Here is a 15,206-nt window from a genome sequence, read left to right as displayed (position 1 = left end):
GCTGACAGTGTACTGTCAAAACTGGACCAGCAGGATGCAAAAGAAAGTGACTGCTATGTGTTGCCACGACAAAGTAGAACCGTCCTTCAAAATTTCCTGCTTCCAAAAAAATGTCAGTTAGATACACTAGGCCTATAGGCCAAAGCTAGATATCCCAATGTTGCAGAAGAGCTCTGGGTGACTGTCCAGGCAGTAAGCTGTGCCTGTCATTTGGTAACATTACAGCCTTCTGAGGTCTTTGATGGAGTTAAAGATATAGTTATGATAAAAGGTAAACTAGGTATAAAAGTTTAGACTCACAAAGATAAGACAGATAATAGAGTAATTTCTCTAAATTTACCAATTACAAATGGACTGGATACTGTAACTGTAATTCTTACTTGATAACGGTTTTTGTTGAATATAATTTTACTACATTAAAGTTAAAACCTTCCTTTTTAGTTGGACAAAAAGGGAAATGTAGAATAATTCTTTTTGTATACTGTAAAGACATGTTGCTCTCATTGTTAATAAAGAGCTGATGGACAATAGCTAGGCAGCATTTTGGGGGAGAGAAGATTCTGGGAGGAACAAGGGTGGAGTCAAAGCAGGAGATGAACATCCTGTACTGAGATAAGGGGTAGAACATAAACAGAAATATGGGTTCATCTAAGTTGTAAGAGCTAGTTAGTAACAAACCTAACCTACTGGCCAAACATTTATACTTAATAGTAAGTTTCTGTGTAGTTATTTGGGAGTGGGCTGGTCGGACTGAACTTACCAGTGACCCTGACAAAAAAATTCTACCTACAACAGTCTCGGGCTGCCTTCAGAATTTGCTATGTAACCCAGGTTAGCCTTGAACTCAAGATCCTGCTCATTATACCTAGCAAGACCATGAGTTTTCATAACAAACTAGAAGATATTTGTAACATACATAAGAAGCAAATGATAGCACTTATAAAAGAATGCATTCAAACAAAAGTAAACTAGTTGAGCAGTGGTGGCGCACACCTTTAATCACAGCACTAGGGAGGTAGAGGCAGGAAAATTTCTGTGAGTTTGAGGCCAGCCTGATCTATGAGAGCTAGTTCCCAGATAGCCAAGGCTACACAGAGAAGCCTTGCCTTGAAAAACCAAAAATAAACAAACAAATAAAATTTTGAGGGATGTGAACTAAAGATATTGTTCCATTTACGAAACAAAAATGAGTCAATAAATATAAAAGCATACTCAGTTATAATCATGAAGTTATTGATTAAATTACCAAATGAAATTTTATTCACCACATTGGCAAAAAGCAAGCAAATAAAACCCCTCAAAATTTAAACTCAAAATATCAAGCCCTACATATATCTTATCATGTAAACTTTAGTATATATGCAATGTTAATAAGGATAAATTAGGTGAGTGTCTAAGCTTCCAGCAAGGTGTCAACTTATCTTTCCTCTTCTTTCATTCCCCACAAAGGATGTGGCAAAAAGGACATGTGACAGGTCTAAAATGAAATGACTAATCTAATAAAAAGCATTTATTTTTTTATTTGCAATCTCAGGATCAGTTTGAAAATGGACAGCAAAAGACACTACTAGAGACAATATAATGCTTTCAACTATTTAAAAACAGTATTTTAATTAATTCTTTGAACACGTCATGTATTTTGATTATTTTCATCCCCTCTCTTAACTCCCCTAGATTCTGCCTACCCCTACAAACAAACTTCATGCGCATGCATGGTCTAGCTTCCTTTCTCCTTTTAAAATGAATAGAATGAAAACTTAATATACTACAAAAGAATCTGTACACAGCAGAAAATAGGAAGGTCAGAGAGATTCTCGAGGGTCTGAAGCTGTTAACAGAATTTGAATGCTAGCTATCCTGTTTGTGATAACTGGCCAGAGAGCTATGGAGTCGGATTCTCGAAACACTCACCTAGCAGTAAGAGATCATTTAAGAAGCACTGCAGGACTGGTACAGGCGGCAAGAGCCCACTTCCATACTCAGTCATTAGAACTGTTGGGCTGCCTTAACAATCTGGTTATGAAGAGAAATGCTAATATCTGAAGACTATTAGGAGACTGGTCAACAAATTCGAACAACATCATGATAGCAGATATGCTGAACAATGAGATCACTTTTAATTATTAAGAAGCAAAACCTTTAAAAAATCACATTGATTGAAAATTTCAGACATAAAGGTAACTTTTTATAAGCTTTGGCCAAAAGTGATTTTAAGATAATTATAGCATGACATTTTGACAATGTAACAAAGAATGACTTAAGGGACATAATAAACGGTTTTTAAAAATTACCTGGATAGATCAAATGTTAAAATGGATGTCAGAGGAATTGGAAATTTCAGGAGGTTAACAGCATCCTGACTGGAAAATTAACATGTACTGTGCTTCGATGGTCACTAACTTTGCTTTAATGGACTCTTCCTTCTGGCTTCACAAACACCCAGTAGGGCTCCAAATGGAGAAACTGTGTCATGTTCTTGTCTCATCCATACGCCACTATTATTATCCACAGAGTCAGTTCAAGAAGGCAGATGCTTTCAACAGGAAGTTATCACTGTTCAAAACCCAGGAGGACTACTGCTGTTTCCATACCTCTTCCTATTCTTAAACCACGCTCCCTTAAAACAGTCATTCCCCCCCCAAAGCCACACCATCAAAATAAAACCCTAAACAGAAGAAGTTAAAAATGACCTTGACTTGAAGCTTACTTAGAGTGCAGGCTCCCCTGAGTAGTGCAGACAGCTAACAAGACTCAAGACTATTTCCAGTCCATCCTCTGTGGTGGCTATGAACCACTGACAGTGGTGCATGGATTCCAAGTGACTGCTTTCTTTAGAGTTGCTTATTTTCCAACAACTCTGTCCTATTCACATGAGCCATTGATATTTTTGTGCTCTTTATGTAGGATTTATGTTCACCTCTAATAAAAGTTTCTTGACTTCAAATAAGGAAGGTTTGAGTAGCATTGGAAGATGGACTGGTAAGAATAACTCAGTTATATGGTAGCATATTGTCCAATTCAAGAACTTTCCAAGAAATGCTAACAGGAGGTTTGATGGTTCTGCACTGACCAACACACGAGTGCATACTCTTAATGCCATACAGACTCTAGCCACTGGAGGTCAGCAGAGAACCTGGTCCTACTAGGGGCAGACTGACCTTCCAGATTAAAGGCAGCATTTCTATCAGAATAATGAATTCTATTCCCACATTCTCAAATGAGGAGACTCTAGGTAGTCTGATTGTATTCCACAGTGGAGGCAAGGTTATGTTTGAAACACGTGCATACATGTACACATATGCATGTATAAAGTATGCACAAATGACAAAAACTTTTGGAAAACTAAAGAAAACAGAATCACCTGCAATCCAGCCACCACTATTAACCATTACTAGCCTCTATAGAAAAATCACCATTGATATTTTGGATTCCGAGTCCATCTTGCTGACTCTGAATAAAATCTATTTAACTAGTAGTGACATATTTCAATTGAGAAAACAAAGCAAATTCTCAGGTTGGTCAAATAGGAAAGTGCTAACATAATACTTAAAGACTGAGTTGCAGCCAGCACCTTGCAGAAACTTGTAGAAAGAGCAGAGTGTAAATTCCTTACTCAAGAGGACCGGCAATACTCTCAATGTGTAGAGTCAGTCACTGCGTGGAAACGTAAAAGCCAACTCTGCAGACAAATGAGGCACAAGAGATTCTGAATGAATCTTCCTTCTTGTAAAGCACACACTAATTTCTGCATGTGGAGATAAAATTGTTCCTTATAATCAATGATGAGTGAGAGTTGGAGAAATACAGAAGAAAATACTCCGATGCACTGCTGGGAGAACTGAAATAAGCTAAAGTATCAAACAATGTACCTGTTAGACACTAGTGACTGGTAGGCAGTCAATTATCTACTCACTTTTCAATAACTACAAGTGAACAACTATACCCGCTAGGTGTCAGTGCTGGGAAAGACCACGACAGAGATAAGGTTCTTCCTCTTACAGGGCTCACATTTTATTTCATTTATTGATTGATTGAGACAATGTCTCACTATACATTCTAGGCTGGCCTGGAATTCTTGATGTAGACCAAACTAGTCTTGAACCCACAGAGATTCACCTGCCTTTGCCTCCCAAATGCTGAGGTTCAATGTAAATGCCACCACACCTGGCCTTATATTTTATTATTGTCATTGTTATCACCATTACTGATGTGACTACTTCCAATACTACTCCTGTTTCCACGGGTCAAACTCCTAGAAGAACCTTACAATCCCTAACACATAGCATACACATATTCCAGTTTGTAGTCACTTGGTATAACTTAAGAAGCTAAGATTCTTGCTCCCCGCCCCCGTCTCAAGGGCAAATAAATAAATAAATAAATAAATAGCATATATCCTGATCAAAGAAGTGGTTTTCCCAAGTCCTCCAGACTGAGAAGGTAACTGCCAGAACGATGGCAAAAACACAATCTGACATCCTGCTATTCTGTCAAGCATGGGGACAGAACAGTTGGGATTGAGATCAATTTCTGTCTCTTTTTCTGCAGCCAAGACTTCATTTTCCCTTTTCTTTCCTTGTTCTCTGATAGTCCGTCTGTTCCCTATAATGAGTATAGCAAATGGAGAGTTTTAGAAACTAGAGGTGAAATGCAAGCTGTACTTGGGATTTCAATAAAATGTAAAGAGTTGGTGAGCGAGCGTACTGATGCTATTCCAGCTTCATCTACTCCTCTCAGCTGTACAATGAGGAAAACGGAGGGGTGCTGAACAAAGGCTATGTGCAGTTCACACCCTGAAACACAAGTACCAACTGGGTGGAACTGGCTTCTTTCCTACTCCACCCCAAGTTCTCAGCTGGAGTGAACCTTCCATACAAGATCCTTACTCAGAAGGGCACATGAAGACGTGAGGTAAAGGCAGAGCAGAGCTGCCTGAGCTGCCAGCGGGTGGGAGAGGAGACGAAAGGAAATACAGGCAGCAAACCAAGTAAGCGGCTCCTAGAAATGTGCACTGCGATGAAGACTCCAGAAAACCAACCAACTGGTATTAAGAGAAGACTTCCCAACCTGTTTTGAGAGACAAGGAGGGATACAAAAAAGAGCAGAAACAGAGTCATAAGTACAGGGCCTATGGCTCTATTTCAACAAAGATGCAAAGTCAATCAGAGAAAAAAGGGAAAGATTTTTCACTAACATGTAATTACACATCTGTTTGACAACCACATACAACAAACCAACCACCCACTTTAACTCATGTATTGTTCTACAAGTAATAACTAATTATAAATGAACAATGGGCATAGAAGGAAACCTTCATACTATGAATTTTATAGAAGAAAACAAGGCAAAGTAATTTTGCAACATTTGCATAAATATAAAATCCAAACTATGATGCATTAAAAGTTAGTAAGAACGTCATCAAAATTAAAAACGTGGAACCAGAAAGGTGGTTCAGTGGTTAAGAGTACTTATTCCTCTTGCAAAGGACTTGAGCACTTATTTGGTGGCCTACAGACAGCCCTAACTACAGTTCCAAGAGATTTGACTCCCTCTTCTGAACTCTGCAGTGACTGTGCACATGCATGCTGTACATAAATACATACATACCATACATATAGACAAGCTAAACATTCATACACATAAAATAAATCTAAAAAAGATACTTAAGACATTTAAGGTACGTGTGGTGCCACAGTTCTGAAATTCCAGCACTTTGGAGATTGCAGTAAGATGATTACAAGTTCCAGGTTAGCTTCGGCTACATATTAAGCCCCAAGGTAGTCTGGGCTATTCAGTGAGACCTCTCTCAAACAAGCAAGCAAGTAAGCAAACAAAATCAAAACAAACAACAACAACAACAAAAACCCAAAGGGCAATGGATACAGTTGCAACACAACCCTTGCAATCAAAGCTCAGGGGACACTGTAGAAGAGAGGGCAGAAAGATGGTAAGAGCCAAAGAACCAGGAGGCCTGCTGTGAGAGCGGGTCTCTTAGAAACAACAAGGAAGCCATATCTGATTCCTCAGTGGATGCCTAGACAAGACCTAATACAACACCAGTAAGTGCTAAAAGGAAAGGAGACTGTTCAAAGGACCAGCCCCTTAGGCAATTAACAAAAGATAAGAGAAGGAAAATCAGTCTTCCTCAGAGATGAGTCTCCTAATCATCAATACCAAATGATCAACCCTGTAATCATATACATACAAGGAACACTAAACAGATTCAGCAGGTTGTATCTATATATTTATGCATATACATAGGTAATAATAATAATTTTTTTAAAGGCCATGAAGAAGCAATGGTGATACATGAGAGGGACTAGAGGGTAAGTGGGAAGGGGGACTGAAGTAATCACATTTTACTTTTAAAAACATGTAAAGGGAGGGGCAGCAAGATAAAGGTCATTGTAACCAAGCCTGACAACCTGAGTTTGATCCGCAGGTCTCACACAGTAGAAGGAGAGAATTGACTGTCCCAAGTTTTTCTCTGACCTCAACATGTATGCTGTGGCATGTACAATTAAAAAAAAAAAAAAAGAGTAAGTATAATACAAAACTGAAAACAAAAACAAAAGACAACCCTGCACAAAGCTGAAATCTCCCACTTCCATAATTCAAATGCTATCACAGAGACATCATAAAACTATCTAACAGAATAGAGAACTTGAAAATAAACAATCACAAACACCTGTTGTTCTATAAGGATATCAATACCATCTAATTGGGGGAACAGTCTCTTCAACATATGGTTCCAAATAGCCTGGATATTTTACACATATAAAAATAAAGTTAGACTCTTATCTTAATATTACATACAAATTAAGTTTAAAAGTACCAAACACTAAGTAAGACCTAAGACTGGAAAGCTATTAAAATATAGGAGAGCTTACTGACATTAGATTCACTATGATTTCTTAGCTATGACACCTAAAATATGGGCGACAAATATAAAAACAGATGAATTGTACTACAAGATTAAAAAAAAAAGACACAACCAACAAAATAAAAAGACAACCTGCAAAATGAGAGAAATATTTGAAAGCCATGTGTGTGAGATAAAGGAAGAATATTTAGAATATATAAAGAGCTCTAGCCATTTAGTAACAGAAAGATGACAAAAACTAATTTTTAAGAAAAGGAAAACATTTTTTCCAATAACTAACAAGCATATTTAGATACTCAACATCACTAAACTTTAGGCAATACAAATCAACCATATTATCTATGAGATGATTGGTATTTTCAAATATTTAATAGACATAAAGCTTTGTACATAATATATACCATTAACAAGGATATGGACAAACTGAAACACTTATGTACTATTAAATGATGAATAAACAAAATGGGATATATAATAGTTTCACATTCATAGTCAACTGCAGCCAAAAATGCTATATAAAAATTCCAGAAATAAACTGAACTATTAAACTGTACACGTTCTAAGTGGCATAATGAAATCTCATGTCTTACTGCGTCCTACTGGTGCACTAGGTCTCCCCTAGCCAACATACCCACACTGCCTGCCCATTGGTCACTCAGCAGTTGTCTTGGCTATCAGGTCAATTATAGTACCATAGGGCTTATGTTCAAGTCCTTTCCTCCTTAATAATGACTGCATGCTAAGCAGCAATTCTAGCAATTTAAATAAGCCAACAAAAAGAATTTAAGCTTTAGTACAATAAGATATATTGCAAAACTAGATTCATGTAACTTTTATTATTATATAAATGTTATATACTTATAATAAAAACTAGGATATTCCTCTTTAAAAAGGAAATTATAGCATATGCCTTGACAGGAAACCAGTCTTGAGGATATTATGCTAAGTGAAATAAACCAATCACAAAGGTATTATATGATTCCACTTAAGCAGGGTGTCTAGAATGGTCAAATTCTAGAAATAGAAATTAGAATGGTAGTTTTCATGGGTTGAGGGTTAGGAGAAATGAGATGTTGCTGTTTCATAGCTATAGCATTTTAGTTTCACAGGATAAGGAAAGGTCTAGAAACTGGGTAAAAACAATGCAAACAAATGTAACACTACTGGAGCTGCACAGTCCAGGTGGCAACTGTATGTTATAGGTATTTTATCCAATTTTTTAAATAAAAGGCACTTAGCAGAATGGGAGAAAATATTTGTAAATAGTACTAATGCTCATATAAACTCATAACGCAGCAGGAAAATCATCCAACAAAATGTATAATTTGAATAGATACTTTATCAATGATATACGACTGTCGTAAAAACATTCTCAAGCTCAGTTCTATCACCCTACAACAGAATGTCACTAAATACTATAAACAAATCAACCAGGCATATGGTGCATGCCTTTCATCCCAGCACTTCAAGGCCAGCCAGGGGTACACAGAGAGACAGCAAAAACTCTTAAAAATATTTATAACCACACAGCATGGAGTAATCTCAAAATAACCAGGCTAAAAACAAAAGAAACAAAAGAAGCATACATGCTATGACTCCACTTACATAAAATTCTAGAAATGACCAAAAGGTGTGAAGTAGAAAGTATGGGAAAGACACTGAGAATTTGAAGGGATGATGAAAATCTCAGCTTTGGAGATAAAACCATGGTGTAAGCGCATCGAAGCTTACACAGCTAGTCCATTAAACCTGGGGTCCACATGCTAGTTAGATCTTAATATAGCCTTGTTACAGAAAGTAAACCTAGTGCAAAATGATTTGAACAACAGGCACTTCTCAGCCCACAGAATTCCTAATGCTCGGAACTTCTACAACAGAAACTAGGAAGAGTACAAAACATCTTACAGAATTAAGGGAAACACCAAAAAGGTGAATAAATCACAAAGTGTGAATAAATCACCAATAAGCTTCATACCACCATTGTTTAAAAGGAAAAGTTACCCAAATGAGCAAAGGGAGCACCTAAGACTGCAGATATAAGTTTCGTTAGTACACAATGATGGATTAAAAACAACATCTGAACTATGGCTATTTTCCTCAATAAAAGGAAACTTATAATAGTGAGATTTATTTATTGTATAAATTAATTTGCTTAAAAAATACCATAAATGATGGACATAATTGATTCAATGATAGAAATAACTAATTCTCTCCCCATGACTGTAAGTGTGAAAGTATAGTGGTTCAAATTTAGTGCCAGTAGGAACTCAGAAACTCATATTTTCATTGTAGCATCTAATTAAATATAGAAAGAATAGAAGGATCTGAACGTTGACCCCACACCCAGCATGCCAAGCTCTCTATCAGTGAAAGGGCAGGAAGGAAGTACTCCAGAAAGCAGTGCAGACATCATCTCTGCCTGTACCTGCAATTTTTATTGCCTTCTTTATTTAATTCATCTGTGAGTTAACAAACAGAAATATGCGGAATGGCTTATAATAGTTTGAAATGATATGCCACTAGAAAATGCTATTCTTCCGGGCATCGAGCAGTGCTAGTAAATCCTCACAATGCTCTCCGAATGAAACAGGAAAGAACAAAACTGCTCTGTGCAGGCATTGGTCAGCTCAGAGCTCTAATTCCAGCCTAATACACACTAAGCTGTACAACACTCGTTAAGTCGCTTTATTCTGTTTCTTTACCCAGAAAAATGAAGAGAGACGGAGAGAGAAAGAAAGAGTGAGGGAAAGGGGGAGACAGACAGACAGAGATACACACAGGGAGAGCAGGTGTTCAGGAGCAGAATAACTGCAATCAGCAGATCAAATATAAGGAGGACATTTGCAGAATAGAAGAAAGCTTTACACACAGTAACTTACCAAGAACTCAATGCAAACAAGCTTTTATGAGTAGTTTATCTTCTAGAAACTTCAAATGCACGATAATAGAGATTAGTAAGCTGTTAAGTCTCTACAACCGGGAGCATCAAGAAAAAGAAAAAGAGTGTTGACTTGAAAAACTCCCAGTGCAGCTGACGAAGCAGCTAAGACCCCAACACAAGACCTATCAAGTTCAACTCGCTTGGCACTCCGAGAAGGGAAGGCTGGAGGACAGTGAGCAGAGTACTTGGAGGAAGCACTAACTGCTAGCTCACCTGTTCAACTTAGAAAACACTGCTATTTATATTAAAAACCACAGAGATTTTACAGAATGCATTTCACAAACACAAACAAAACACAAGAAAATAGATTTTTAGAGAGACTAACCAAAGTTTTTATAATAGTTCAAAAATCATCATAGTAACTGCAGCTAATTACACTTTAAACACAAAGCCAGTCTTAGCAGAATCCTTAAACAGAAACACAAAAATCTGATACTGTCTTATTTGAAATGAATATCATATTTTTGTATAATTTTATAGTCTTATTTAAATTGACTATTATGATATTTTTACATGCTTCTAAGAGTAATAAAAATCCCTATCTGTCTTCCAAAACTATAGTTCAATTGTATTTATTGATTTTAGTATTTGCTTTGGTAGAAAATGTAGTTAGCTGCTACCTATATACTTGATCTGCTACATTTTAATTCAAAAAAGCATAAATATCTTTTACATAGGCAAAATGGAGTTTTGTTGAAAAGACATAAAAGATAAAATACTAGAAATTTATTCTAGGTTCCAGACTCTTAGATTTTGTCTTCATTTAAAGCAGAGCATTTGGGGAAGAGGAGGGGCTTTGCATGTGCAGGGATACGACATCTCTTCCAGACACCCTATTTGTTACTTACAGTGCTGATCACAGTCAACTCTGGCAAACACTACTTGATTTTTATCTGGATATTCTTCCTTAATGACATCAGATGCTTCCTCAAAAATTGGATGCAACATCTGGCTGAAACGACACCTACACACAGACAAGCACACAGTTAGCAGGAGAACGCAGAAGGTACAGGGTCTTACTGCAGTCATCATTCATTGATCTTTAGTATATGTACAGTAAATAACTTGTGACACAATCACACATTCAGTTTAACCATGCTTCTGATGTCTGTCAATGAATGAGAGGAAACCGACTTGAATTCAGAGATCGTACTCTCTAATGCAATATTGTATAAACTATCAAGTTGATTTGTTCTTTTTTTTTTTTTTTTTTTTTTTTTGGTTTTTCGAGACAGGGTTTCTCTGTGGCTTTGGAGCCTGTCCTGGAACTAGCTCTGTAGACCAGGCTGGTCTCAAACTCACAGAGATCCGCCTGCCTCTGCCTGCTGGGATTAAAGGCGTGCGCCACCATCGCCCGGCAAGTTGATTTGTTCTTTTGCCAATGTTTTGGTGAACGTAACTACAGATCTCTCACAGAAGTTATGACGTAAGCCTGCAGCATACCCTCAACCCTACATTGCTTAGGCTTATAACTGCTAAGATCTGAGTGTTTACATAAGAAATCACCTTTATCTGAACAATAACATCCTTCCATATTATTGTACAAACTCTGAGTTTATTGCAAATGCTAGGTCAACCTACCTGACTACTTCATCAATTTCAGACACAAGTTAATGTACTAAATAAAAACAGTTCTTTCAAAAGAATATATAGCAGATAATGAGTATTTTCCCTTCAAAATATATTCATACATTAAAACAGGCCTTTATCTCTACAAACATATAAACATACTATGTCCAGCAGCAAAAGTTCTAATTCCTAAAGACTCCCTGACATTTTCCCCTCTCCAACCTGGTTATAAAAGTGGGGCAAAATATCCACAATATTCCAGGATATACTTCTAATCCTCTCTGCCCCTCATTTGGCCAATAACTTCAGAAATCCATATTGGGGGTGATTAAAGGAACCTAACTGGGGTGTGAGAGGGGGTGGAGAAATAGTATATACATACAACCACATGAGGAAGATGGACATTTCATGGGAAAAGATATTGAGGAAGATATGTAAAACACTATCATTGCTACTATTGCTTTTAGGGCCCTTATATACCAAGACATTTTCTTGAAGAAACCCGTGACTTCTAATCCATGTGAGTTACATATATTAGCAATAATCCAGTGAAGAATATGTGAACGGATGCGTCATTACACCTCCTCCCTATTCTTGTTTCTCTCTCTAGCCTACTCACCTGACTTCCTAAGGAGATGTCCTAGAATATACCAAGGAGACATAATCTGTATCTTCAGACTCAGCTTTCAAGTGGTTCTTTCCTCTTTAGCATCTTAAATCTCCCGTCTGGGACAGGTAGGAAGGGTCTGTGGACATCATGGACCGGGTCTTATTTAACTACATATTCTAATAGGTGTTCAATAGACTTAAATGAGCAACCTGACAAATTCAAAAACTAGAGCAGCTAGAACCCAAGGTCTGTGAGTACTTAGAATTTTCTGAAAATAGACTAGGCAGAGGGCAGGGGAAGGCAGAGACAGGGTTTGGTTTGTGGTTCTGAGAATTTTAGCTGGAAATACTTGAGAACAGATCTAAGACTTCTGGCTCCGGAGCAAGGGAAGTCTCACATCAAGAGCTCCTCTCTGGGCAGTCCAGTAAAGTTTTTAAGCAGATTCATATTTAAAATAGTATCTGTTTGAGTACTAAAAGTTTAAAGGGGAAGGTGTATTATTACTGCAGCTTTGTATGCAAGTAAACACTACATTCACACAGGTAACACCACAAAAGAAACAGAGCCACTAAAAAGCTTCCATGGTCTTCTGACCCAACCTTCAATGAGGGCTTAAATAATCCTTAACCAGTCAACCACAGAGGTAACAGACAGACACTTTGCTGTCATTTACTATTATGACCTAGTGGGAGAAAAATAAGCTTTAGATTTAGACATACCTGAGTTTAAATTCCCAGATCTACCACTTACTAGCCAGATGGCCTTTCTGAGCCTCAGCTTCCCTAATCTAAAATGGAAATCACAAAACCTAGCTGCAATTCAACCCTGAGCCTTAGAACAATATACAGAGCATTACTCACCACCTACTCAGGGTTATTATTCTCTGCAGCATCATAGTGCTTCTAGGTAGCTACCTAACAGAACTAACTTCCAGAGAATAGAGTGTAGCCTTTGAAAGCAAATGCAGAAAGCTTATCAGCAAATTACCCAAGTTTCCTCAGTTGAAAAAAGAGCGCCAATTCATCACCAACAGTAAAAGACATTCTTTAGGTATATGTTTTCTCAAAGAGCTGCTGCTAGTTCACATTCCCAACTCAGATCTGCAGGTACTACTCTGCTTTCTCATAACCACCAGAATTCCTCACTCAAGAGTGCTGCATTCTAGTTTGCCCTACGCTACCATCTGATCAGGACGCAGGGCAAGTACTTTACTCCTCTGAATCTGAGTTTCCTTACCTGTGAAGTACATTGGACTAGATAATCTCTACCAAAATTTATGACTAAGTCCTAATTTGCCTTGAGAAATGCTACCTCCACTAAGCATTTACATACATGGTATTTTCCTGTGAATCTTCAACTTTTTATTAAAGTTTTTAAAATACCGTATCACGCATCCACACACTCTTTCAAGAGACATTGTTATGTACTTATGGGTCACATGTTTTGAAAAGTGTTGGAGATGACATCTTAAAGTACTTATGGTAACTATCTCCACAGAACAAAGATGGTTATTTGGGAATCACCAACTAGATTGTAGCATGTATAGGGCTACAGCTGGTAAGAATGGAGCTGCGAGAAATGTAGAATCTCCCTGACTTACAAAAGGGCTAAGTCCAAGGAATCTAATGGGAACTGAAAATATCTTAAGGCAAAAATGCATTAACTATGCCCACCCTTCGAACAGCACAGCTCAGAAACGTGCACAGTGCAGATTATCAGTTTCTCTGCCTCATGATCACCTGTTTGGCTGGGAGCTAGACCTTGCCACCACAGCCTACCACAGAAGGAATATATACTGCTTGTTACCAGCCCAGACACAGGTCACAATTTAAAGTTCAGCTTCTATGGAATGCATATAATTTTTACATGATAGTCACATGCTGAATTGTTGCACACTGGACACTGTCCTAACCTGAGTTGACGGAGGGTAAGAGCACTGATACACGAAGATGACTGGAAGAAAGCAGCACTCTAGTCTCCTATCTGAAAGACGATTAACAAATAAAGGAGTATTTGCGAACAAGAAGTGAGCCGCCCAGGTCGGGAAGATGGCAGGAGAGTGGCATAAGAGTACACACTTTCACAGAATTGAAAGAAGTTTGGTGTGACAAGCAGAATATGGGGGCAGAAAGAAGCGAGAGATGCAAGCGAGCAAATCATGAGATGTCTTCTAGGTCAAAGCAAGGGGCTTAAATTTTAACCCGAAGATTCAGAAGGTTTAAGATAAGAGTGTAAACTCAAATAATTTGCAGTGTAGGGAAGAAATCAGCTTTATATTACAGAGAGTACTGTGGAAATACATAATATAAAATATATAAATACGTAATATATAAACTCTGACTTACACTGCAGAGAATACTGTGCACATATGTAAAACTAGAGGCATAGAAAACCCAGGGAGGAGACGGTCTCAGGGAACCAAGGAAACTGCAGGACCACAGCTAGTCCAAAGTGAGGTGGTGGCAGCAGGCAGGCAATAAAGCCTTTTAGGGAATGGTTAAAAACAATAATGCCAGTGTTTCAAAACTCTTCAATTAATACTCCCTCATTCCTATCTGCATCACACATTCTTTAGAATACTTAAATATCATATTCTAGATTCTGGGAATACTATGAAGTCTATTTGGTAGGACACAAACAGATTTAAAGACAGTATCTAAGTTGAACATCTCTAGTCTGAAAGTCTGAAATTGCAAATGATAAACAGTTTCAGATTTTGGAACAGTTCAGACTTTAGAGGCACTCAACTTCTAAAACTCTATGTACATATTCCAAAAACCAAATCCCTTCTGAGACAAAGCACTTCAGATAGGGAATAATCAACCTGAAGTGACAAGAAAATGGTTCCAGCGTATCATGTAAACATAGAAGACAGGATCTGATTCAGAGCAAGAACTACTGTCTCCTGGAGAAGAGTGTGTAAGTTGAAAATATCAACACTATTTTTATAAACTTGCCACACCTAAATCCTGATTTCTAACCTATGCCCCCTTCTCATGGGCAGGGAAAATAGAAAAGGAAGTAAAGATAGGAGAAAAGAGGTGGGGGTTGGGGGGAATGACCAAATCTAAAACTAAAAACAAGACTACTTACCAGTCAGCATAAAAATTTACTAAAGCAACATCAGCATTATCTGAAATTGAAAAACAAACCAAAGTTACTTGTTTAAATATGTCTATATGACATATTTAAAGATATAGTTC

At 37.6% G+C, this 15,206-nt stretch overlaps 1 protein-coding gene across 1 annotated transcript in view; it reads right to left on the bottom strand.

Moving 5' to 3' along the window:
* Positions 1-15,206, bottom strand: part of Erp44 (endoplasmic reticulum protein 44) — a 76,518-nt gene that overhangs the window by 30,719 nt on the left and 30,593 nt on the right. Inside the window, exons 3-4 of the mRNA XM_057790974.1 lie at positions 15,097-15,136; positions 10,673-10,788 (exon numbers count right to left, since the gene is read on the bottom strand). Of these exons, the coding sequence (XP_057646957.1) occupies positions 10,673-10,788; positions 15,097-15,136 (156 nt within the window). The remainder of the gene's footprint in view (positions 1-10,672; positions 10,789-15,096; positions 15,137-15,206) is intronic.

The sequence above is a fragment of the Chionomys nivalis genome, chromosome 16 (genome assembly GCF_950005125.1).
Source record: "Chionomys nivalis chromosome 16, mChiNiv1.1, whole genome shotgun sequence".
Classification (NCBI taxonomy): domain Eukaryota; kingdom Metazoa; phylum Chordata; class Mammalia; order Rodentia; family Cricetidae; genus Chionomys; species Chionomys nivalis.
Note: the sequence above shows the minus strand (reverse complement) of the source record. Positions and strands in the feature narration are given on the sequence as shown.